The sequence below is a fragment of the Bactrocera tryoni genome, chromosome 1 (assembly GCF_016617805.1).
Source record: "Bactrocera tryoni isolate S06 chromosome 1, CSIRO_BtryS06_freeze2, whole genome shotgun sequence".
Classification (NCBI taxonomy): domain Eukaryota; kingdom Metazoa; phylum Arthropoda; class Insecta; order Diptera; family Tephritidae; genus Bactrocera; species Bactrocera tryoni.
The window spans coordinates 73,378,543-73,403,630 of NC_052499.1; the positions used below are offsets into that span (position 1 = coordinate 73,378,543).

Consider the following 25,088-nt stretch of genomic DNA (forward strand, 5'->3'; position numbering starts at 1 on the left):
GTACATTTTTCTAATAATTATTTTTTTTTATGCTAAAATAAACACACTTCCTATTCAAAATTGTTTTTTATTTAATTATAATTTCAATTTTCGGTGCCTTTGTGATATCTTTGACTGAATTATTGCTTACTCACAATTTAAAAATTGAATATTGTACTAGTTTCATACGAAAATCTCTACAGACGCACAATTCCATGGATGCTTGTATACATCATTACATATATATTTATACAAATTTCAATCAGTTCACCGACTCATAACTACTCACGCTCAACATAACAAACTATCGAACGGTGTGGCATAATCACAGATGCTAACACTAGCAACAAGTGATTTAATCATGCAGCAGGGTTTACTGCTTATTCGACAGCCTGTTACGTTGCAAACAAGTGTCACTCATACGTCGTGGCGCACCGGAGTTTCAATAGACTTGCCAGTTGGGGCGGCTGAAGTGAATACCACTACACATATATAACGGCTACTAATACATATGCAATTGAGTGCGCATACACACTTGTGTTTAAATGTCTGCAAGTGTGTGTGTGTAGGTGTGTGCCTGCTGCCATAAGCCATTTATGTTATTTTTCTCGAAATCCATACACGAATTAATTACGTACGAGCATTATTATTTGTGAAATGTGCCACCGAGCCTCATAAATAATCTGACTGTAGCTTGTAGATTTGCGCATAATCTATAAAATATGCACTCGATGTTGCCAACGAGACGGCAGCAGCAGACAGGAAGCGTGTGTGAGTGTTTGCCTCTGTGTTTCTGTGGTTGTAAGAGTATTATGTGAGTGCTAGAGGGTTGTGTGTGTGTATGTTTGGTTTGAAGATGAATTGTTCCACTGCAACGGTGACGTAAATCACAAAATTAATATATTCATGGTTGCAATATCTGATGGACCATAATTAGATGACATAGCAACAATGATTGTGTTGCATAACGGCAGCGAGTGAATTGCTTTGAGGTGATAACGCTTGGCAATGGCTGCGTTGCTGCTTTTTGTTGTTGCCTACACATTTTATGTTAATATATGCGCAAACTCATTGCGTGCAAGTATGTGTTTACGTGTGTGTGTGTGTATGTGTTTGCGCATGCATTTGTGTGGTGACAAGGGCGTTGATAAACATGTTGCTCCTGGCATTAACAACGATTCGACTTGTCATGTTAGGTGTGAAGTGCTTGGTCGTACATTTGTATGTATGTATATGTGTGTGTATATGCATATCACCTTGTATTGTCTAGTTAAGCTTGGTATAATTGCACTTGTCATGTGTATATACATATATGCGGCAGAGTTATTTATTTGGTCGCAGTGCTAATTCCTTTGAGACGATACATACATTTTTGCTCGTTAGTATCCATCCATATATATTTGGCTTTGATGGTTATATAAGCATTCAAATGTATATAAAGTTGAAATTCACAGCGTTCTTTAATGATTCAGTCACTTTTTCAGCTGTAACTTAAATACTAAGTCAGTTGCGCATCACCTTAGTGTATATGAATGTGTGTGTGTTAGTGCTGTTCATTTGCCAAATCATAGATTAATATAGTTCATAAATATTTATGAAGTTCCCATTAGACACATTTCAGTATTTTGTTATCTTTTTATATATTTTCTAACCACTTAAGCATACATAGATAAGCGCAGATGTCAGCTGTTTTCGGTTTGATAAATGGCATTGTGGATTTAATGAAGATATTGCATAATTCTAATTTCATTTTCTTTTTAAATTAATAGCAAGTTTCATGTTTTCTGAAGTCGTTAAGAAAGAGTTTTACGCGCAAATTGTTTGCATAAATATGGTGTATACGAGTTTAAGGTAAATTCGGAAAATATAACCGAAAGTTTAATAATAAGAAACGTTAACCTCGGTTCATCTAAGCTATAAAGCGCTTACTAAGTGCATTTATTATGACATAAAAGTGTATAAAAGTTCCTTTATCTGAAATTTGATCAATCAGTTTGTATGACAGCTATATGCTATATTGATCTGATCTAAACCATATTTACGGAAATTGTAGCTTCCCTACTATCAACAATCTATGCCAAGTTTCGTCCAAATATATTGCTACATTAAATAGTTTTTCATACAACGAAATAATTTTGATCAATCAGTTTGTATGGCAACTATATACTATAGTACGCCGATTTGAACAATTTCTTTGCAGATTACACCATTTTCTAAGCCAACTATTCATCCCAAATTTCTTGAAGATATCTCGTGAAATGTAAAATTTTTTCACACAAGCGCTTGATTCCGATCGTTCAGTTTGTATGGCAGCTATATGCTATAGTTATTCGATATTGTTGATTCCGACAAATTAGCAGTTTCTTGGGAAGAAAAGAGCGTGCGCAAAATTTCAGATTCGATTTCTCAGTATTTACAGACAGACAGACGGATATGGAATGACTAAGCTCATTAGGCTGAACATTTTGTATACAAGGTGCTTTCGAACGTAAAAAGGACTGAAAAAGAACAGAATAAATGGGTTTTTCGCAAAAATCAATTTATTTTATTCAAAACAGTCTCTTTCTGCTTCAATACAGCTTTTTGCACGGTCCAAAAGCATGTCGAACGAGTGTTTTAGCTTGTTGGCCGGTATGGCCGCCAGTATGCCGGTGCAAGCCTTTTGAATGGCCTCTACGTCTGCATAACGCCTTCCTTTCATGGGCAAATGCATTTTTCCGAAAAGGAAAAAGTCGCACGGGGCCATATCAGGTGAATATGGGGAGTGGTTAATGGTTAAAATGTGATTTTTGGTCAAATAATCGTCCTTCGAATTTTAGATTCTGAGCAATTTTTGGTCTTCAGTCAATTTGTCAGTTTTTGCGGAACAAATCGTAAATAATACAAAACTCAACTTCTCATTTTTTGATGATACGTTGTTTTCCATTTTAAGTGATTAAATATGGCTTCTAGAAGTACGTTTTTGCCGACATTTCCTTAGATCTATAAGTTATTTAAGCAAATTTGGTTTTAATAACAGTTTATCTGCAGCATAAAGGCATTCAATATACATATAATATCTTCGTTACAACATTAAATTGTTTTGCTTTCCATTTGCAGTGTTGGCGTCAAGTAATTTGATGAACAAGCATGAGCCGATGTTCATTTCACGTTCGGAGACATTCAAATTTGTTGCTGGGGACACAATAAGATTGCCATGCGAAGTTGCCAATACAGGTGAGTTGTATCAGTATGTTGTAGAATTTCAAGAAAGAAACTTATAAGAATTATTTCTGTTATTATTATAAATGAAAAGGATAATGCAATTAAAACTTAACAATACAAAAAGTATCAGCATTAGTGACTAAGGTCATCAGCTTACTTATAACAATTATTTTTATTTATTTGCTTACTAATATGAGAGTACGATGCACTTCTCCTCTTTTTCAGTAAAAAAATTAGCACTCCTTATATAAACTTAAAACACAAATATCTTCTTAATGAGGACTATGTTCTGTCGTATCACTATGTTGTATATAGCGACAGGAATTCCCTTACAAAGTTTTTTTTTGTTTTTGCAATTGATTATTTTTTGTTTCCTTGGAGGATTCGAAATGATTCATTCTTCTATAATCAACAGCAAATCTCTTTTTTTACAAGATAGACTCTTTCACTCTTCCTTTTTTAAGTATTAATGTAGAACGAATCGTTGGAATTGCTTTCAAAACCAAAAATTACTCGGAGTATTACTTGATGGGCTCTTTTACTAGATTCTCTGTCTCTAGGGCACAATAGACATAAAAATTCTCATCATCCTTTATCCTTTTACTCAATTTACACCAAGGGGGCATGTGGCAAATCTATTTTTTATAAGGTAAAAGTCAGTTTGTTATCAAACAATAATCTTGTTTTAGTTTCTTTTAAGACTTCTTATTAAGCAAAGCCCCTTAGTGTATATTTAATGGCAACTAAACTAATTTTGAATATTCAGAAGTTTTTAGAAAACATTTGCAAGTGCCCTCAACTCTGATTTACTCTACACATCTATCTAAGTCGCCGCATGACCATCTGCCCATATTTCCTTTCAAAAAAAGGGTGACCTCCATCCTAACTCTTCCATAGTTCTTCGAGTAGCACCGAACTTATGAAGTTCGCTTTGATTTAAGACAACCTTCATGATATTCATCTTGGAGTGATCTACGACGCCTCTTGAGTCCATGTTCGTGATTTAATTTCATTTTTTTGCCGAGATGAATATTTTGAGTTACTGTAAACAGCAAAAATAGCGCTTATATGGCAAAACATTGAGTGTATATATGTCAGATAAAAGAAGAATAAAATCTAAAGTAGCTACTGCCACCGGTATTATTATCAGTTATATTAAGTTCTTTTCGCTAATGCATGAACGATTTTGAGGAGCCTTCTGCGCATCACGATTTCAAAACCGAGCAGCTTTAAGTTATGATTTGAATGTGTAATGCTTGTTAGAGAATGTTGAATATATGTATTTAGGAAGTATCAAGCGCTGTTGAACACCTCTGCTTTTATCATTAAAACTCCTCACTTTACAGCATAGTGCACTACTAAATTTCAAACAAAAAAAAAATTAAAGACATTTAATCTCAAACCTGCCCTCACTAACTGTACCTGACAAAAGTGAACCTCAAAATCACAAATTACGGCTATGGAGTAAATATTAGGAATAAAGTAAATTAGATACCAGAGAAAAGTGTACACAAACGTATGTAGACGTGTGAGTGTATGTGTGCATACACACTCATATGACTCGGTCTGATCCTGGAGTATGGTAACGCCGATTTACTATGAATATGAGCATCATTAGCATAAGCAAGGACGCCTTTATTTTAACAGTCTATTATGTGTGTACATATGTGTATGTGCTTTATTGTTACTTGCATTGCACCATAAGCTGAGAACCTGACGTACAGCACATGATTGATGTGAGCGGGCAGCAAAGGCAGTGCATGCATCAAAGGCTTTTCGCTTATTTGTATTGTTACTGGATTTAATATGTACTTAAGTAAGTGCGTGCGTGTGTGTGCTGTGTATAAAAATACCGTAAAATTGCTTGTTAAAAGATAATGCGCGTTTCCACTTTATATTAACAATGTGGTGGTAAGCATTTTTATTTCATCTTCGTTAACTGCAAGTGAAAGCCAAATTTACGAAAGTGTAGCGAAAAAGGCAATTTGGCATATTTAACGCCTCTTATTACGAGAGTAGATCACATTTTGGTTGATGAAAGCGTTTTAAATTTTTGTTGGTTTTTTTCTTTTCATTATTGCTGCTTATTTTTGTGTTGAGTACAGGCACGTCGTTTTTGGCGTTAACTTGTTTACTTTGGCCTGCTTATTAGCCGCACACACAAATATATAAATATAAAACACGTAAATAAAGGGCCACAGGTGAATTAGGAACCCACACTGCGCCATTAAGACGCGTTACCTAGAGACTCTGCCATTTTGTCGCTGACAAGCAGTGACGCTCTTCAAACATTTCGCCTAGGCACACACCGTTCAGACGCGCCATTAAACGGCAGAAAATAATTGAAAGTGTTTTTAAAAGTGCCTTTCGAAAAAAATTAAAGCCCCGAAACTGAGTTATCAAAACCCAACAACAACGACAAAAAATACTCGTAAATACTGAAAATACGTTTTTGTAGCATAAAGTGCTGGGAAATGAGCTTTTACATTCGATGGCCACTGTTAGTCGCGGATGATGTGCTTGTCTTTGTGATTGACAGTTGGCGGTTCGCTGAATGACGTATGGACGGAAATGACCTATTTAAATTTATGTGCAGCTCTATTTTATTACTTGGTCTATAAAATGGTAACACAATCACTGGAACTTGAATTATGACCCACATATGTGGGCATGCAAAATGAGAGGAGACAAAAAGAAGTGGTTGAAAGAGGCTGCTGATCTGCTGACTCGTAGAAATTTAAATTGTAAATTTTAATAGCTTAGTACACGATATTTCTTTCAAAATGTTTTTATTTTATAAATATTGAAGGAAGATGAATTAGTTAGATATATGCCCGTTAGGCGCTTATCCAACACACTGGTGGTTGCTGGGGGGATATATGGAACAGATAAGAGTGCTATTTGCTCATTTCCACTTAAATCAAAAAATTCTTACATCTTAAATTGGATTTCAGAGCACAAAATATGATAACAAATTGAGTCAGGATCAGAAACTGAACTATTTTTCCATTACAAGGCTGAATTTTTGCCACATTACATATGGATATTTGCTCCCCTTTTTGGTTTAAAATCATTTAGCGGCGAATGAAGAAGATACAGGAATTCTCAGACACCACCGAGGCATTGGTCAGAAGTCTAAAGCAGAGCCTATTAACCATTTCGGCAATGAAAATCTTGAATCAAGCTTTTTTTTTCTAGTTGTTAGTGTAACCGAAAGTATGTTCTTTGTTTGCATTTTGTTTTCCAGAGAGTAGATAAAAGATTCTACCGTAGCTTAAGCTTAGAAGATCTTGCTGCTTTTTCTGAATACCATCTCAGATTCAACCCAAACTGGAATTAAAAGAAAACATTGCACCGAAAAGTAATACTCTTCACAATTACAAAATACTCCCTAAGGGAATTTTATTTTAATCGGTAAGTGTGTATGCCAACTATATGCTATAGTGATTCGATCAACACTATGTACTTCTTCGCTGTTTGTACAGTTGCCTCAAGAAGTAATTCATGCGAAATTTCATGATAATATCTCTTCAAATAAAAAAGTTTCCCATACTAGACTTGATTTCTTTCGTTCAACTTGTATGGCAGCTATATGCTATAGTGATCGGATTAAAATTATTTCTTTGATTATTGTACCGTTTGTTTTAAAAGTAATCCACGCAAAATTTCATGAACCTACTTCTTCAAATAAAATAGTTTCGTCTACAATGACTTGGTACCGGTCCATCAGTTTGCTTGACAGTTACATATCATGTGGTTCAATATCGGCGTTTCCGACATATGAGTTATTCCTTGAGGAGAAAAGATGACTGCAAAATTTCAGATCAATATCTCAAAATCTGAGGGACAAGCACGCATATATACAGGCGGGCATGACTAAATCTACTTGGCTGAGCTCTTAGCTGAGGTTGAAGTATTTTATTGTCTTTAACTTTCTTTAAGTCTTGAATTTTGTAGACCCAGCCTTAGCAAACGGCATTTAAACGTCACATGTTAATAAATTTTATTTACACTTGTAATATAAAACCATAAATTTCTTTGGTACCTTCTTCCGCATATTTTGATATATTGTTGTTGGTAAAATATAACTCAAAAATTTTGCTATAATTTATTTGTAACCACACATATGCCGCTTAAGCGTGCGTCTTCGAAGTTTATAAGTTAATCACAGAGTGCAAATCCATTAAGGACAACGTCCGCCTACCACTTTCCACGCCTCTGCCTCCGCTAGCATTTTGCTAAATCATTTAGCCTCAAGTCATATATCTTTCGTGGAGTTGGCAGCAATATTGGCCTGCTCAAAAAGTAATAAATTCTCGCACTCGGACAAATAGCATGTCCAGTGCTGTGTCCTTACACACACAAACACACGCACACATACATACGGAGGCGCTCAAGAACACAAACAAGCGGGCAAAGAAACATGCAAATAAATTTATATAAACATGCTGGTGCATATGCGTGAACTTAAGTGTATATGTGTTTGTATGCATGCATGTATGTGCTTGTGTGTGCGTGCGCGTGTTTGTGTGCGTATGAGAAGCAGCATGTGATGTGAGGAAATGCATAAAGTAGATACATTAGAGTTGACTTTTGCAGCTGCTGGGCATTAAACCGAAAACGAAAGCAAACGAAAAGCACAAAAACAACAACAGCAACACCAACAGCACCAGCATTGGCAACAAAACATGATAATTCCACACAAAAATCTTACGGGTCAGTTAAGAACTTGAAAGGAAACCGCAACATGGCTAAGAATACAGGACGTACCCGAGACCGTTTTATGTACATTGTCTAGTCTTCCAGAAAAACTTAACTCATTTCAGTTGACTGCTCTCTGGCATTACTATTACTCCTTGCCTTTCAAGCTTTTGTTTTAGTTGTTTGCATTGCTACGTGTTTGTTCGTATGTATGTTTGTGTGTGTGTGTTTGGGACCAAAGGACAACTTGAGGCCGCTGCAACCCGCTGTGGTCACTGATAGCGCTTGGGCACTTTACTCCGCTCAAAGTCTGCCACACCAGCGCTCCGCCCACTTCTGCCGACAAGTGCTCGCCCAGCACTTCACTACTGGCCCTACAAAAACAATTTAAGCGTCAGTGGTAAAAACAAACCAAGTAATGCTCGGTATTAGGTGTGTCGTCGTAAGTAGCCCGGGCGGTTGTGTGTTGGGTTAATGGTTTAGTTGTGTGCAAGTTGCTGGTCAGCCGGGCTGTTGTTGTTTCAAACTGCTTTAAATAGCGGTCTGCGCATGTGTGTGTGTGTGTATGGTGGCTGGTTGTCTGCTCAATTTTTGGTTGCAACGGCTTAGCTTTAAGTACACGAGTACTTATTTGCTCATTGTTATCAAGTGTGGCTGGCTGGCATATGTGCAGGTATCGACATGAAAATGTAGTTGCATATGTATTAAGAGCCTTAACGGCACACTATTATACTAAATATTTGAACCTTAAAAGTATTTTGCAAATATTTTTGAAAGAGAATATATTTTTTGTGAGAGAACACAATATTTTCTAAAAAGTTTTTGAATTAATAAAGTTGATTTAATCTTAATGATCAATAGATATCAATATGAGAAATAGAAGCAGATTTTTTGTTTTCGGTTTAATGCTCCGATGAACCTTTCCTTTGTTAAGTCTGGATCATACCTGAAGCTTTTATAATGTTAATAAGTCCCAAGGCAACTAAAATTTTACTGTAAAACCTTGTCCTGACTGAGATTGGTTTTGTTTCTCATTAGACTACATACGTGTTTCAGAGCGCATGCGAGTGATTAAGCTATAATATTTTCCAAAGTGACACTTGACATTTTAATTAAATAATATTAAGGAAAACTTTCAACTTTCTCAGAGTCTATCTAAATATATCTCTGAGGGTTCAACAAATATGTCTCACCTTAAAGAATCTTGAAGTTATAACTATGCTGAAAAAAAAAATATTTTTAAACCGAAAGTTTTTTCGTGGTTTTAAGAAATATTACAAAGCTCTACTAATTTTTGGACAAAAGGTCACATCTTTTCCAACAAATGTAAGCAAACTTAGAACATAAGGGAAACTTTCAAATTTAAAAAATGATGGTGAAACACTTTCCATTCTAAAAAGTTATTCTTTCAGCTACATATTTTGGTAAATTTTACTTATAACATAGGCCTATTTTCTTGTGCAAATTGCCGGTTCTGCGACAGGGAGCATGAATCTCCAGAACACCTGCTAATTGACTGCATAGGTGTCTTGAGACGCAGGGTAAAGGCCCTTGAATTCATGTTTCCACGTAAAGAACACATCGCCTCAATAGCACTTAGGGATATATTGGAATTTATCAATATGCTGGGGCTAGATGGGTCGTTGTAACTTAGGTGAGGGCACAATAAATCTAAGTTCGCGGTAAAATCTTAATTTATTATTTTAACTTATATAAATATAAATAAATTTTATAAAATTGTTTCCTAACAAAAACCAATAATTTGGTGCCAAGTCAGGACTATATGGTGGATGATTCATCAAATCGATGCTTTGAGTGTTGCGATGCTTTTGGTTTTCTTGATTTCTGAAAGTAAACTGGCAAATAAATGATTGTTTATCGCTTAGTAGTTACTGTTCTAATAAATTGTTGGGAATCCAGCGTGAAAAAATTCTCTGTAATCAAATGTTCATGAAATGTTGAATGTATGGTAGTTCCACTAAGGCCTTTACTTCTCTCTGACTCACAATAGGTCATGTGACGATACTGCAATATCAGTTTGCACACAGCATTATTAGTTTTTGGATAACAACTGATTTTGGACGTTTTTTACAAAAATTATTTGTGTTTACTTACATTGTGAAGAAAATCACTCAGAAATTGTGATTAAATTTCCGGGTAAATGATAACTCAAAACTATGTATTTTGCTAAGTTGGCTATGCTAAATATGAGCACTATCTATCAACAGGTTTGTTTACAGCAGCTGCTTAAGTCGGTACACCTCAGTAGTACGTGGCAATCTTTACAATGATAAAAATATTGAAAAAAGAATTAATCTCAAATTTTGTATTCCTTACCAAATTTCATGTGCAGAATCATTGCGAATATTGGAAAATGCTAACGGTTATTCAGGTGATTCAGAAAAAGAGTTCGATTTCGACTGAATTTGAAGCCAAAAACGCAATGAATACCATCGGTCAACCACCGTTTTCACCAGATTTGGCTCCGTGTGTCCTTTTTTATTTTCCAAATTGAAATTGTCTCTCTGTGGAACCCGTTTTCAGTCGATCGAAGAGATAAACAAGATTCGCTGAAGGAGCAGAAGGCCATCCAAAAAAGTGCTAATAAAAAATAGTTCGAGGACTAGAAAAATCGTTGCCATAAGTGTATTTCAACTGGTGGAGATTACTTTGACGTCGACAACACAAATATTGATAAATAAATAAATATTTCGCTCTTTGTCTTCTTCTCCTGCATTTACTCTGAAGGCTTCCAGGCGTCTATTTATTTATTTATATTAATTTATTTTTATATTTTTCGGTTTCTTCACGAAATTAGTCTGCTTCGGTTTTTCCAATAATTATTTTTACTATGAAATTCGATTTCATTTAACTTTTTGACAACCTCTTTAGATTAATTTCGTGTTACTTTGTTTGCAGTACTTTAGATTTGTTTTCACGGACATATCTAACCTGAGAATGCTCTCCAGAGAACTAAAGATTTTTAGGGTGAAATTATTAAGTACTAAAATTAGAAAGCCTTATCAACACAAATTAAAACTCTTAAAAAAAAATTAACAAATTTCACCACACTTTTATCAATTTTAATTATTGTATTTTAACTCCATTCAGTGTACAACAGGTCGTATGAGTAACCTTTAGCGAAGGAATTCCTTTCAATTCCAAATAATAATTTGTGGTTGAATGGTGTTGAAAATAAAAAATATTTATTTTTTTAAATTCAATATAAAATTACAAAAGTCCAATACATGCACAAGTCAGCTACCGCGTGTGTGTGTGTGCGCGGCAATGAGTTTGCATTTGGACAGCTAAGCCGGAAATTGAGGCGATTTGCGTTGCTCTATGGTTTTCATTTATTCTCACTGCAACTACCTACAACTATTATTGCATACTTTTGTCTTTATTGCAACACACTCGCACACATGCAACATATATTGCACTTTGTTGCTGCCACGGCGAACGGCGCTGTGTGGACACGTTGTTGCAACACCAATTTATTGTATGCACTTTGTTGTGCAACATATTACGTGTACTAAATAGCTTCCGGTTACAAAATCAACAACAACAATAGCAACAAAAGACAACAAGAGCAGCAAAGCAATCATGTGAAGCCACAACCGTAGCTACCTAACACTCGTAGAGCCGACAAATTTATGCTCGCCATATAAATAACGAAGTTTCACACACAAACACACACACATGCATGGAGTATGCACACACATACGCAAAGTATAAGTGTAAGCTTTTGTGTGCTTTATGCATATCCGAAACACTTAAGTTACGTAGGCAACATTTAAATGTCGAAAGCTGTTTCCGCACAAACTTCCCAGCGCCCGTTAGAATGGCAACAACACAACAATGCTGACAACTAGCGCTACCACAGGGCGAAGAAGCTGCAGTCGATGCTTGTCTAACATGCACTTTGTGCCTGCGCTCTGATGAGTGTGCTGTGGTCAAACGCTGTCGCCTGCCCGACATTGCACTAAGTGCTGGGATATGACAACAACATCAACAACTAGCAATGCAATTCCATCTATCGCACGAAAGAGTGCAACCAGAAACAGCTGTTAAGCGCTAAAGTTAGACAACTGAGAGGCGGGAGAAGAGTCGTTTTAGGCTGCCTGTAGTGCTGTTTGTTGGTTTTGTTGTTGTTGCGATCGAGTTGCCTGCGGTAACGGACAATGTATGTATATTTACCGTTGCCTATAATTATTTGAAATGATGCAATCGGCTGCAAACCCAAAGGCAGCTCTGTTGTCTCCGACCAGTTGGGCGCCGGTCAAAGTCTGATCTTAACAACAACAACACTTTAAGGTCAGTCTACTTAGACAACTGCCAACAACAATTGACAGCAACAACAATTACTAATAACAACAATAACTTTTAACAACAGCAACAACAATTGCAATGGCTCGTGAAGACTCATGCAAACCGCAAGTATTGCGGTTCGGCAACAACATCAACAACAAATTCGCTTAACTGGAGCAATGCGTAATTGAATGCCTCATTAAACGTTGCCTTCTACGCAAGGATAAGAAATTAATTGTAATGGCTATCACAAAACACACACACACATACACAGTTCACTCATTCTCCACTGACACACGCACAACTTGCATCCGTAACTCCTTAATCCCTCGAACCCTAACGCATCGAATAGCCAATGCGTTTTGAGTGTGGCAGTGGGAGTAATTAATGCAAAAGCGTGTAGAATTACATTCTTTATTAATTTCAAACATGCTCATAAATCTCACACACATACATACATTATCGTATATACACTCGTTGTCTTATTAAATATGTATGCCTGCATTTGCTGTATTTTATTTCGTCATTATCATCACATGCATATTTAATTCTGATCAAAGCAGCGAAGCCACAAATCAAATATGAAATAATTGCATATTTGCATAAAGTAATCTCTTTAATATGAGCCCAAACAAACGCTCACACACACACGTATATACCCTATGTATTTCATTAGCTTCTCTTATTCGTTGGAAAAAAACAACTTTGTGAATTGTAGGCGCGGAGAGTGTGCAACTTTGGAGACTCAATGAGAATAATATTTTTTACTGAGTATAAGATTCTTCTTCTTGGAAAATTTTTTCAGCAAAAGGCTTACCTGCAACTTAAAAAAATTGTAGCTACTACTTTTTTTTAGTGGAAATTAGTTTTCTGCAATATCACTGATCCATCGTAACTATCAAAGCCCTTTTATGTTTCCAAGTTTTATGAATAAATAACACCGTAATTGGTTAACAAAATACAGCTAATGAAGTAAATAGATAAAATTATCTTGCCAGAAGCTATTTAGCTTGCTAAAAGTTATAACGAACACAGTTATATATTAAGTTGTCAAATATCTCCCTTTCGCCTTTTTGTCTTTTGAATTTCGAGGCAATGTGTAAAGCGCTACAGAGCTCGTATCTGGCAATACTATACATATTTGAAAGGTCTCGACATAACCTACAAAACGAGGCTATGCATGATTAGTTTGGATATTGCGTTCAACAGTTATATACGTGTAAACATGGAGTTTACTAACGCCGAAATTCGCGATATTTTAAATTTTTCCTTCGTTAAAGGTAAATCCGCTAGAGAAACGTTCCGTGAGATTTTTGGTGTTTTGAGGGATAATACTCTATCACTTTGAACTGCGGAGGAAAGGTTTCGACGATTCAGAGCAGGTGAAAACGACACCATGGATAAGTCAGAAGACGGAAGACCTGTGACGACGAATACCGATTAAATCAAGGAAAAAACCGTGTTAGACCGGCATGTGGCATCTCGTGACATCGCCCAGAAGATGGGAGTTAGTCAGCAAACCATTTTAAACCATCTGCAGCACGCTGGATACATAAAAAAGCTTGATGTTTGGGTGCCAAACAAACCGTTGCTTTTTCTGGATGAAATGGCAGCTCTTTCATCTCTTCAGGTTGCTCTTTGTTCCAAATGCGGCAATTTTTCTTATTTGCACACCCATTGAGCCAACTGAGAAATGGATCTCATAGCTGAACAAAATTTGGCTCGAAAACGTTGGATCTTCTTGGAACTTTTTAAGGACGCATAGAGCGAAGCGATGTCTCTTGAGAAGGTTGAGCTTCTTCAGTTGTTGCACAAGCTGTATTTTGTATGCTTTCAAATTAAGATCTCATAATGCGCCAAATCGACACTCCACGGTCTTCGTGTACACTTTCAGCTGCGGCTGCTAATAATGAAAGCTGGGTTCAAACATGGGTGATAGAGTTGCGAATAGTAGGCTCAGTAAGCCGATTATGTTGTCCAAAAGTTTCTGGCGAAACACATTTTTATCATCACGTCATTCAAGAAAAATATATACCCTAGCTTTCATTGGTTTACTTCACCGTTAGCTTCGGTGAGTCATAGGCACTGAAGTCCACTAAGTCTGTATCTGCGGACTTGAAATTTCAAACTCTGATTTTGAACATTTTTGGATCTGAGATTAAATGCCTCAAAAACAAACAGTATTCGAAGTTTTATTTTAGTAACTGTTTTGGCACGCGATTTACATATTTATACTGCAATAATTGTATGTAATTCAAGATATATGGGAAGTACACGTTGTAGTAGCTTAGTTTCACCCATTTGGATAATGTAGCATAAAAAAGTTCAAATAATATCATACACGATATTTAGTTGAAAACGATTTAATAGTTCCTAAGATAATGGATTTCTCCCAAAGGTATGCCGACTTCTTTGAAGCTCTTTCCTACCATTTTCCGCGTAAAATTTAATGTCTATGACGCAATTACATACTTACTGAGCTTTCGCACGTTTGGTATTGTTCAGGATAATCCTTACTGGGTAGTGGGCGTGGTTATCATATGACTAAACACGTTTTCACAGTGTTAGAAGTAGCTGTGAAAGGATTAAATTAAAATTAATTGAAATAGTGACCTAAGTTTTATTTACATTTTTACAGATAATATTACTTGTACTCTATAAATAATATCGTTTTTGTACAGAAAATAGAGACCGCATCTAATCAAAAATTTTATTCAAAATAAAACCGGCGTCTATAATCTCTTTCACCTGTCAAACGTCGAACCACTTACGACCAATTTATTAAACTTAATGAAAGTAAAAGCCAACAAAAGCATACCACATACCAAGACCTTTGAACTTCACCACTTAAATATTCCAACAAGAAAATTTAAGCACCTGCTCTTTATAGAATGACAATCGATCAAATTATTGATGCGGTGTCGTTATGAAATTCTCAATGCATTCATTTGCATGCGCTGAATTATAATTAAATAGATTATTTGCATTTTTCCATTTTCTCACTCATTTGAGAACGCAAAGCACGTTACACGAAGGGTCGACGGTGTTCGATTGCCAAGTGTCGAGCACTCAGCCAAGCTCGGTTGACAGCGCTAAGCCAAGTGGCTGTCGTGTCACTCATTTACACCTCACAGTCGTATTCATATTGCTGGCTGCTTAAGAGCAGGAGTGGGAGAGCGTTTCCATTATGAAAAAGTCGCGTCATAACGGTGCTGTGTGGGTGGGTTTGTGCAATAATTTATGCATGCCTTGAGTATTGAGTACAAATTTAGAATTGTCAATCACTTTGCGTCGAAGTGAATTCATAAGTGTAAAAGTTGAAAGAAATGGAAAATAAAACAAAACCACGGAGCAAAATAGAATAACAAGCAGTCAGCTGAACGTCGAAAGCAGTGGTAAAGGAGGGTGGGAAAATACATTTAATCATTGTTTAGTATACGCTTGTCTTTCTGAAGTCCATAAAGTGTATTCGGCGATTTTTACGATAAGTAAAATTATTCCATAAAGAAGTTTCATTAAACAAATAACAGTCAGAGGTCTAACTGTCATCGTTGAGATATCGGAATGATCAGTGAAAACCATTTTGAAAGATCACTTGGGCCTAATAAAAGTGAAAGCGAAAAATGAAAAGTAAAACGATTGGTTCCAAAATCACTACTGACCGCCGGGGTGTCATGAAACGTATTACTAGTGGCGATGAGGCTTGGATCTATGCTTATGACCCGGAAACAGACGATCAATCGGCCGAATATCGTGGCAAAGGTGAGCCTAGGGCGAAAAAATCACAATAAAGCAGGTAAAAAATCAAGGTTATGTCGACAGTTTTCTTCGATTATCAGAGCGTGGTGCACTGCAAGTTCTTTCTGACCGGGAAACTGTCTGTAAAGAATACCATTTGTGTGTTATGCGAAGAAGGCCAAAATTGTGGCCTTTCCAGAAGGTTTTACCGTTGCCTTCGACATTAATCTATCACAAATAGAATAATGAGGTACTCCTGGCTAAAGAAACCCTTCAAAAAGCGACATGTTTTCATCTCACTGTAATATGTTTCTGAGCTTAAACATCATGGAGTTCAACTACTCGCCAGAGAAACATAGAAGTGCAGGTGATTTTTGTTTGGATCCCCAGTTTTCTTGCTACCGTCTGCATTATATATTTCATATACATTTTTGCCGGCAAGTTGGAGAAGTGGACTCTATTAAGACACCATTGAAGTTAGCTTTGTACTTTTTTCATTACTTTTTTCATTCGAATTCTGTTTCCCTCCAACAATTTGCTACGGTTCACACACATATTTACTCATAACATTATGGCACTATCCATTACAACACATCAATCACGAAACGTTAACCGCACCGAATGATAGACTTACTTCATTAGCAAGTAACAAGCACTTGAAGCTAACACGCGCTCTATCTGCACTCACATCTGCGACGTCCGTTCGCTCTATTGAATACTCGTATCTTCATTGCGTTCATCTACTTACACGCATTCTCATTCGCATCCGCATCCGGCGTGTGTAACCGACCGAAATGTCAAAGGCGTGCGACCTTTGCTGCAAGCATGTGAATTATTGATTTCATTGCCCTTTTGTTGTGGTTCCCAGTCTTCAGCGCTGTTGCTGTTGTTATTGTGTTATGTTAGTTGGCATTGTCAGTGCCGTTGACGAGTCAAATTGAAAACGCACGAATTAATGAGTTCAACAATTCACGAAACAGACAACACAACCGACACAACACACAAGCAGCCCTTCAAATGCCGCCGGCTAAGATCGCTACATTACACTTCGCTTCGCCGCTGCTGCGCGTCGCCGACATCCTGTGCGCCGTTGCAAAGGAAGCCACTGATTAAGAGCAGCAACGCGGCAACGGATGCATAGCTAAGCCAACAGCTCATAACAGCCGAAAAGCAGCCACCGATCTGCCGCCACCAGCCGCCAGCCAGCCACAATTGACAAAATCTATTGAATTGGTTGAGCCGCGGAGGCTGGCCCACTCGAGCTATTGGAAGAAAGCAATACACAGGCTGTCGCATACACACACATACACACACACCCTTGCGGCGCTGCATTAATTCGTAGTTACCATAAATACATATATATCTGCCTAGGGTCTCTGACTGCAGTGTGTGTGTGAGAATGCGCGTCCGTCTTCACTTTGCGGCTTCTGAGGATGCTGCGACTTGCGGCGTGCGTTAGCATATGTACATATGTGCGACTTCCTCTGCTGACTCGCTTGAAACGCCGCTTCAGTGTCTCGGCTCCTTCTGTTGCCTGGCATATGCGTTCGCTCATTCAATCGCTCGTTTATTCGTTCGTTCGGTACGTGTTGACAAACATTTCAAGCGTGGCTCAATACACACTCCACATCAAGTGCCTATTTGCCAAATCCACTACATGCATGCTCATGTTCATATGGAAGTGTGTGTGTGTGGTTAGAGTTTGAAGTGTGACTGTATGGGTGCTTTGTAGTGTTTCTGTGTCCATTAACATCCGCACTTATCCCTTTGTATCACGAAATTGTTGATTGATGTTTTCATGTGGAAGTGTAATTGAGTTTCTTTGCCAGTTCATGTCATCATTGCTGCGGGGGGTACAGCAGAGCGTTGAACCATACCACGCATATGCTCATATATGACAACAGGAATAATTGGGGGCGGTGGGGAAAATTGGTTTCCGGCTGGTGTGAAACTTCTAATTAATGGATTTACTCAACTGTGGTCGAATTCGCCGGTACATTTGTGGGAAATGTCTCAATTAATGTGGATGTATTTATGCAGGAGTTACGAAAGAAATTACCGCCTGTAAACTCCTTTGGAAGAGACAGGAGTATTCCCTAATTTAAGTATTACGCAGAAGAGTTTCTTCCGCTAAAGATGTCATCACAGCTGCTGGGAGTGTACGGCTCAATCGTTACAGATTGATTACCTAACGATTGCTTCGGCACCACACAGTGTTGCCAATGGTTTCAGGAATCTGTTGGTTATTGCTGCTGCCACCGAAGTGGATTTCAGGGAGGCTGCTACCATCAAGGAGTTCATCAAGGACCCCAGCAAGTTTGTTGCTGCGTCTTCTACTCCAGCTGCGTCTTCTACTCCAGCTGCTGGTGCTGGCGCTTCTGTCGAAAAGAAGGATGAAGCCAAAAAGGAGGAGTCGGAGTCCGAGATAGACTACGATGTGAGTTGATTGGTTTGTTTTCATGTTTTTATTCAGAGGTCTCTTAAGTGAAATAGCTTCTATATTGAATACCAACCATGCCAACCCTCAGAAATGAGATGTCTGCTGCTATAGACGCTTTGCTTAAACTCTCTCCCTAACTTGTATAATATTTGAGATATTGAGTTGGGGTAACGGAAAGGAGTCGATTTCGATGCTCACATAACCACTTGCTAGATTTTCTTAGAGTATAAATTAAAATGGCAATGAAATCTGCTTCTTCGATATCGGTCTTTGTTTACTTGAATCCCATGGACATAAACTATCACTTACTTGGAGATAAGTATTTGGATTCTAGCTGTGCATTAAAAGCTAGTCAAGGAATGTATGTCCTCACTAGAAATAGCATCAAGCTACTTCATCTTCAGACTCGTTTGATTGCCTAATCACGGCGGAATCGCTGCTGACTGCAAAGCATACGAGCCAGCCTGTGAGGGCACCATTGTGTCGCTCACTGTGAAATGGGACTTAGTTACATTTCCAGTTGGTATATTGGGTTCTAGCATTGGACCAATCATCCTCGTGTGTGTTGGTCGACAACCAGATCCGACTGCAATATCCTTTTAGCACAGTCATGTTGAACGCAGAAGATCTTCTGAACTACTTACCCTTAGCAAAGTTCGTCTTGCCACTGTAGTAGGGATTATTACTGAACATTGTCCTATAGACATTCATGCGGTAAGGCTTTAAATCTTGTCGGACGTTGTCAAAGTTGGTTGTAGGAGGGTAAGTTGGAAACATCCCAGCACTTTCTCCTCCATTCTCCAATCTTTGCAAGTCTGAGTATGTAAAATCTTAGCACTCTAACCTTTCAGTAGAAATAGCCTTTGGCTGTATAAACAAACTTATGATAGGCTCAAAGCGCTTTGTCGTTATGTAAGGGTCGTATGAGACAGAATTTAAGAGGTTTTTAGGTATCACAAAAGATTGTCATACTAAGATGTCCAAATTATATGCTCGTAGGATTGATCTCTTAAGTAACTCAATTTGCCTTTAATGTGGGTAGCACTAGATGTGTGAATATAAATTTCCTATGGAGAGATCCCCGTGAAGTTACAAAAGATCCCAACTAGCAGTATTAGCAAATAAATAGTTTTCTAAACAATATATTTGTTAGATTGGATTAATCAGGCGATAGGCATAGTGAGACAATATAAAAAAAGCGATTTTTGAAAAAAAAAATTTACTGGATCAAGGTTGAATTTTACCTAAAATATTGACCTTTTTTGTATGATCAAAATTAATTTTGATGGGAAAAATTGGAGGATTGTTTGTCTCCGAGTAATCACTCAAACGAATTTGGAAAATGTAGTTTTTAGAAAAGCGTGTTTAAAGATGAACTGATGGGCTACATTTTAGAAGGCTGTGACTCAAAAGTTATATCACATTTTAGCTTCTAAGTTTAAAGAAGTAACCTATCGAAGTATGGACTTTGTTTACTTTCAAAGGAGATGTGCTCTCAATGGCCATTACACAAACCTTCTACTCCACTGGTATGCACATAGCTGACCTTATCTTATTACCAAAGCAACGAATATTGGTCTCCAACTATCTGATTACACAATTACACAATAAACTCATTGGCGTAACTTGTCTTGACAAAAAATAGCTTAACGGTGATAAATGACATGACTTCACCTAAACTAACGTAACATCACTTTTCATTAATTTAATGGCAAAATAAAAACGGTATAATAGTAACCACCATTACACTGGCCTACACTCCTAGGATTTTATACCTGATTTTGGATGTATTTTGTGAGTTGATACGAGAAAACAAGTCACATTTTCCATATCCGCTCTTGTTCATAAGAAAGAAGAAAAAAAACATCTAGTAGCGGGAATATGGTTCATCCTACCTACTATACCGCCTACTGATGCGCACAGAGCTGCACCAAACCAAACAATTTTTTTTGTAGGTCAGTGTTATTAAAACAAAATTTGAATTTTGGTTATAAAATGGTTATATATTGGCAATATCTGACAGCGGAAGCTAAAAACAATAAAAAAGCCAATTTCGATTTTTTTTGATGATACCTTTTTTTGCATTTTAGGTAACGATATGTACTTACTACATTTTTGTAATTTCATATAATAACTGTAAATAACTCAAGTATATCAAATTTATTTTTATTATTTTTTTAATACTCTTCCAGATCCTTATGTGGTTGCATGGAAGCGTGGCATCGCCATACTCACCGCCGGCAATGTGAAGGTAACACCGGATCCACGTGTGTCGCGCGCCGAGCGATTCAACTTGCAGATACGTGACGCAGTGCCACAGGATGCCGGCGACTACATCTGCCAGATCGCCACAATGGAGCCGCGCGAAATTACGCACACAGTCGAGATCTTGGGTAAGCGCTCGAAATAAGCAAACAAGTATTCTAAACAGTATAACTGTAAATATAAATCAATTGTTATGCAATAATGGCTTAGTAGAGCGGAACAAGGTAGTGCAGCTCAACAACTGGTCCCACACACACACACAATATTTTGCGTCTAATTAGAGACGACCAATGTCGAGAGTCATTTGCATACACGCACATATACATATACTACATACTAGTATATACATATATCAACATGGATTCTATTGCTGCGTTTAAAGTTTTTGTTTTCCCATTTGTTTTTATTGTTTTTGTGCATGGAAAAGCGTTGCGTGTGCGCTCGATTCGGCATTCATTTGCCAGTTAGTTAATTTTATGTATGTGTGCATATGTTTGGCTGTGTGTGCGTTGCAGCATGCTCACTATCTGCCGCGGCAAGTGAATGAGTGCCGCCGGAAGTGTGTCAACAAGTTCCGCTACATCGCTGCCTCGGCGCAGTCGCGTAACGCCATTTGGTTGTTAGAAGTGCACACACGCGCTCACACATACACACACACAGCCAAACAAATATGATAATCAATTTTTCGAAAACGAATTTTCACATGAATGCATACCGTTATGCCGCCGCGCATATTTGCTCTTCCAGAAGACTGCGTCATATTGATGGAACTCGCGCGCACAAATGCAGCGCAACAAGCATTCAATGCTGGATTTTCGTGCGATCAACTGATGCAATTGTGTCAAGGATAATGAACTTGGCAGGCATCCATGTGCGTGTGTGTGTGCGCGTGCGTGTTTCAGCGTTGCAATTATTTGTTAGAATTTTGCATATTTTTGAGTTAACGGTGTGTGGAAAATTGTTTGCATTTTTAATGCAGCGCAACAACAACAAGCGGAATTTAGTATTTGGTTTTGTTGTTGTTATTTGTGGTGAGTTTATTAAAAGTGTGATTTAATGAACACAGCGTTGCTCGCGCAATATCTCATGGTGGCTTGTCAAAGCGTTTCTTTTTCGCTGACACTTTTGATATTTTTGTTCTCGTCACAATTATTTTCACATGCCGTTCGTTATTGGCTCTGAGTTAGTGGAATATTTTGAAAATTTTCGATAACAATATTATATAAGCAATTATAAGTCAAAAAATACGAGATTGATTGATTATGAGTGTTAAAAGTTCTTTTTAATGATTTTTTAGGTATATATGGTGAGCCAAGAACTTGAAATGTTTTTGTTTACTTAGTTATTCTGAAAAGAAGTCATACAGGCGAGCCATTGGTAAAATAAGCGGATTTTCAACATAGATACATACTTCTTTGTCTCTATGAAACCATAATTAAGCCTATAATGAATGATCCGTTCCAAAAATAAAGTTCGAAAAACAAGTAGAATATTATTAAAGTCCACAAAAGTTCACTATATAGCTATATAGCTATATACACCTACAAACACAAACATGCTAGTATTTTTCCAATTTCCTTCATATTAATAAAGCATTGACCCACCGATTAAGCGTAATCTAGTCATCTGCAGATTGACTCCGTTCGCACTTTCCTGCTCATTCTTATGCTAATCGATTCAGCTTACTAAGACACACCAGCACTGGTTTCACCTAGTGCCCTCCAAAGGCTATCCGCAGTCTCGCTGGCCAACACTATTTGGTGTAATTACAAGTACATATGTATTCGCGTTCTTTGACCATGTCCGGCAAGTAGGCAGTCGTCGGTTGGCGCCTTCATTTAAATGCCACTTGGGAGTAGTTGTGGGCAAGGAAATGAGCTTTTTTTTTATTTCAACGACGAAAGCGAAAATTATGCCAGCCATCTATAATTAATATATGCGCAATAAATTTCGAGCGATGGGTTATTATTTGTGGACATATACATATATATGTATATAACTGAAATTGTATATTAATATTATGCAAAAATGGTACAGACCTAGAGAGAAAAGAAGAGAGAAAAGACAAATTGCAGTAAATGATTTTTGTTCAAAACGTAACAGCTATTGCGAATGTTTCGAAAATACAGTGACTTTGAAAATTCAAGTACAAAAAAGAAGATTTTGCATCTGAAGCTGTAGAAAAGATATGTCTTATTATAAAATGGTTGACTTTCATGTATTTGGACTACATGAAGAGTCCTGCATACATTAAGTCACCTCAATAATTAAACCGGAGAGTTCTTTTAAATTAGGGATAAGTTCGAACAACCAATCTTTTCGAAATCGCTTCTACAGAAACACAAGAATTTTGTCTCAGACGGCAATTAAACCAATTTATACCCAGTAGTACCAACGACAGATAGTAAAACACACTTTCTGACGAAAATTGCGCACTAACTTATGATATAGAACTGTAAATTGGCAAAGGGGATCGCGGTACCAAAGGGCACTTATGGGCACAATTTAATAAAAGTGGGCATAGTCCCGCCCTCTTGCCGAACTTCTTATAATATGTAACTATTTCGACGTTCGACAGTCTGAAAATGGATGAAATCGGATGATAACCCCGCCCACTCCCCATATAACGGTAGCGTTAAAAACTACTAAAAGCGCTATAAATCAATAACTAAACACTGTCTGTGGCGTGTATCTTCTAGGCCCGTGACGATGTGCCAGGTCTTTATTGGAACCGATGTAAAAAGTGGACTATTGGCGTAACCAACCATGCCCACTTACCATATAACACAATTTTAAGTACTAGTGGTATTTTGCACTGTTTTTTTTTTGTTCGAATGCAGCTGTTTCTCGGAGTTTTCGTCCTTCAAGCGTTCCAAAAACGCTATGTAATAGGCGCTGTTGATGGTCCTTCCTTTTTTAAGTAGTCAAATACAGACGTCACAACCTTCGCAGCTGACTGTTGCGTTTTTCCACGCCTTAGAGTGGCTTCATCGTTTGTAGTCCACTTGGTTAACTGTCGATTGCACTTCGGAGTGAAATGATGAAGCTATGATTCATCCATTGTCAAATATAATTCAAAACTTCGGCGCTACACTTGAACATCTCCAAACACTGCTCCGAATCATCAACTCTTCGTTGCTTTTGACCAAAAGTGAGTGATATGATATAAACGTTCAATTGATATTTTTAGAGTACTAACTTGTTTAATGTTTTCATCGGCAGCAACCTCTTTTGGGTGTCCCCTGTGTTACCCGCCTTCGGTGCTCATTTCACTAAGTGTAAACTTAGAATACCAATCCTTGATTGTTGATTTTCATGGGACACTGACCAGAAACTCGCCATCAAGCCAAGTTTCTGCTTAAACTGGATTTTTTCCCTTCAAAATGCAGTACTTTATCAACAGACGAAATTCCTTTTGATCTATTTTTTGTAAACTAACAAAAGTTGCTTCACCCAAAATGATATAATTCACAAAATAATAATTGGGGAGCTGTCAAATTGATACTCGAGGATTTTGAAGGTTAGGACTCACTAAAAATCATGCAGAATTAATGCTAGTGGCGCCATCTATCTGTCAGACATGTGAGAATTATATTGGCTTTTCACTCTGTACTCAAGCAATTCCTACAGGGGCCTCGTAACCACATCGATCATTACATTGGCGCACATTTCTTATGCAAATGAGCAGCGCAGATGCGTATGTGTGAATAGACTGGCCAGTAAGCCGCATAATAAACAGTCAAATGTGGCAAATCGGTGGGGAATTACGACACTCCACGTGGCCGCCGGGCGCCACAAAGACAAAGGGATACTTGCCACCACTTATGACCATAAAAAGAATGAAACAGGCAACGGCGCATAAAAGTCAATGCAGCAATATTTGAAGTTCAGCATTTATGTGCTTAAATGCGTTACCAGCTTCAATGTATATTTGCGCGTGTGTGTGTTTTAGTGATGCCGCCAGCATAAATTGCGAAATCAATAAATTACACACACACACATGGCAACACATGTGTGCTACAGATGGTCGCTAAGCAGCGCGGTGGAGTGGCTTTGTATACCCAGAGCCTTAAACCCCAATCAAAGAGGATCACGCTTCTTAAAATACGCTTCCACTCTGCTCATTTGCCTGCTTCGCTTTGCGTCTCACTTTGCCGTTTTATCTCGACATCAGACATTTTTGCTTATTTTCGAGTTTGACTGGGATTTTACAGTTAAAGTGAAGAGGAGAAAAGGTAAATATATACCTACATGCATACGAGTATATATACAGCTGTAAATATGTTGCTGTATATATGTGTACGTGTCTCTGTGTGCGTGTGTGTGCTTAGAGCCGTCGTCGGCAGCATCTTTGTTGTAAAACTTCTAATCAGAATTGATGAATAATTTGCATATATTTCCCGAAGGCATTTTCCCTTTTATTATTTTCATCCTTCCCGGTGCACTCACACGC

General features: G+C 37.6%; 1 protein-coding gene across 4 annotated transcripts in view; it reads left to right on the forward strand.

The window, feature by feature from the left end:
- LOC120782175 (protein CEPU-1) overlaps positions 1-25,088 on the forward strand; it is a 499,499-nt gene that overhangs the window by 393,103 nt on the left and 81,308 nt on the right. For all 4 annotated transcript variants that reach the window (XM_040114313.1, XM_040114314.1, XM_040114312.1 and 1 more), the window contains 2 exons: positions 3,079-3,195; positions 20,563-20,763. In XM_040114313.1, the coding sequence (XP_039970247.1) occupies positions 3,079-3,195; positions 20,563-20,763 (318 nt within the window). The remainder of the gene's footprint in view (positions 1-3,078; positions 3,196-20,562; positions 20,764-25,088) is intronic.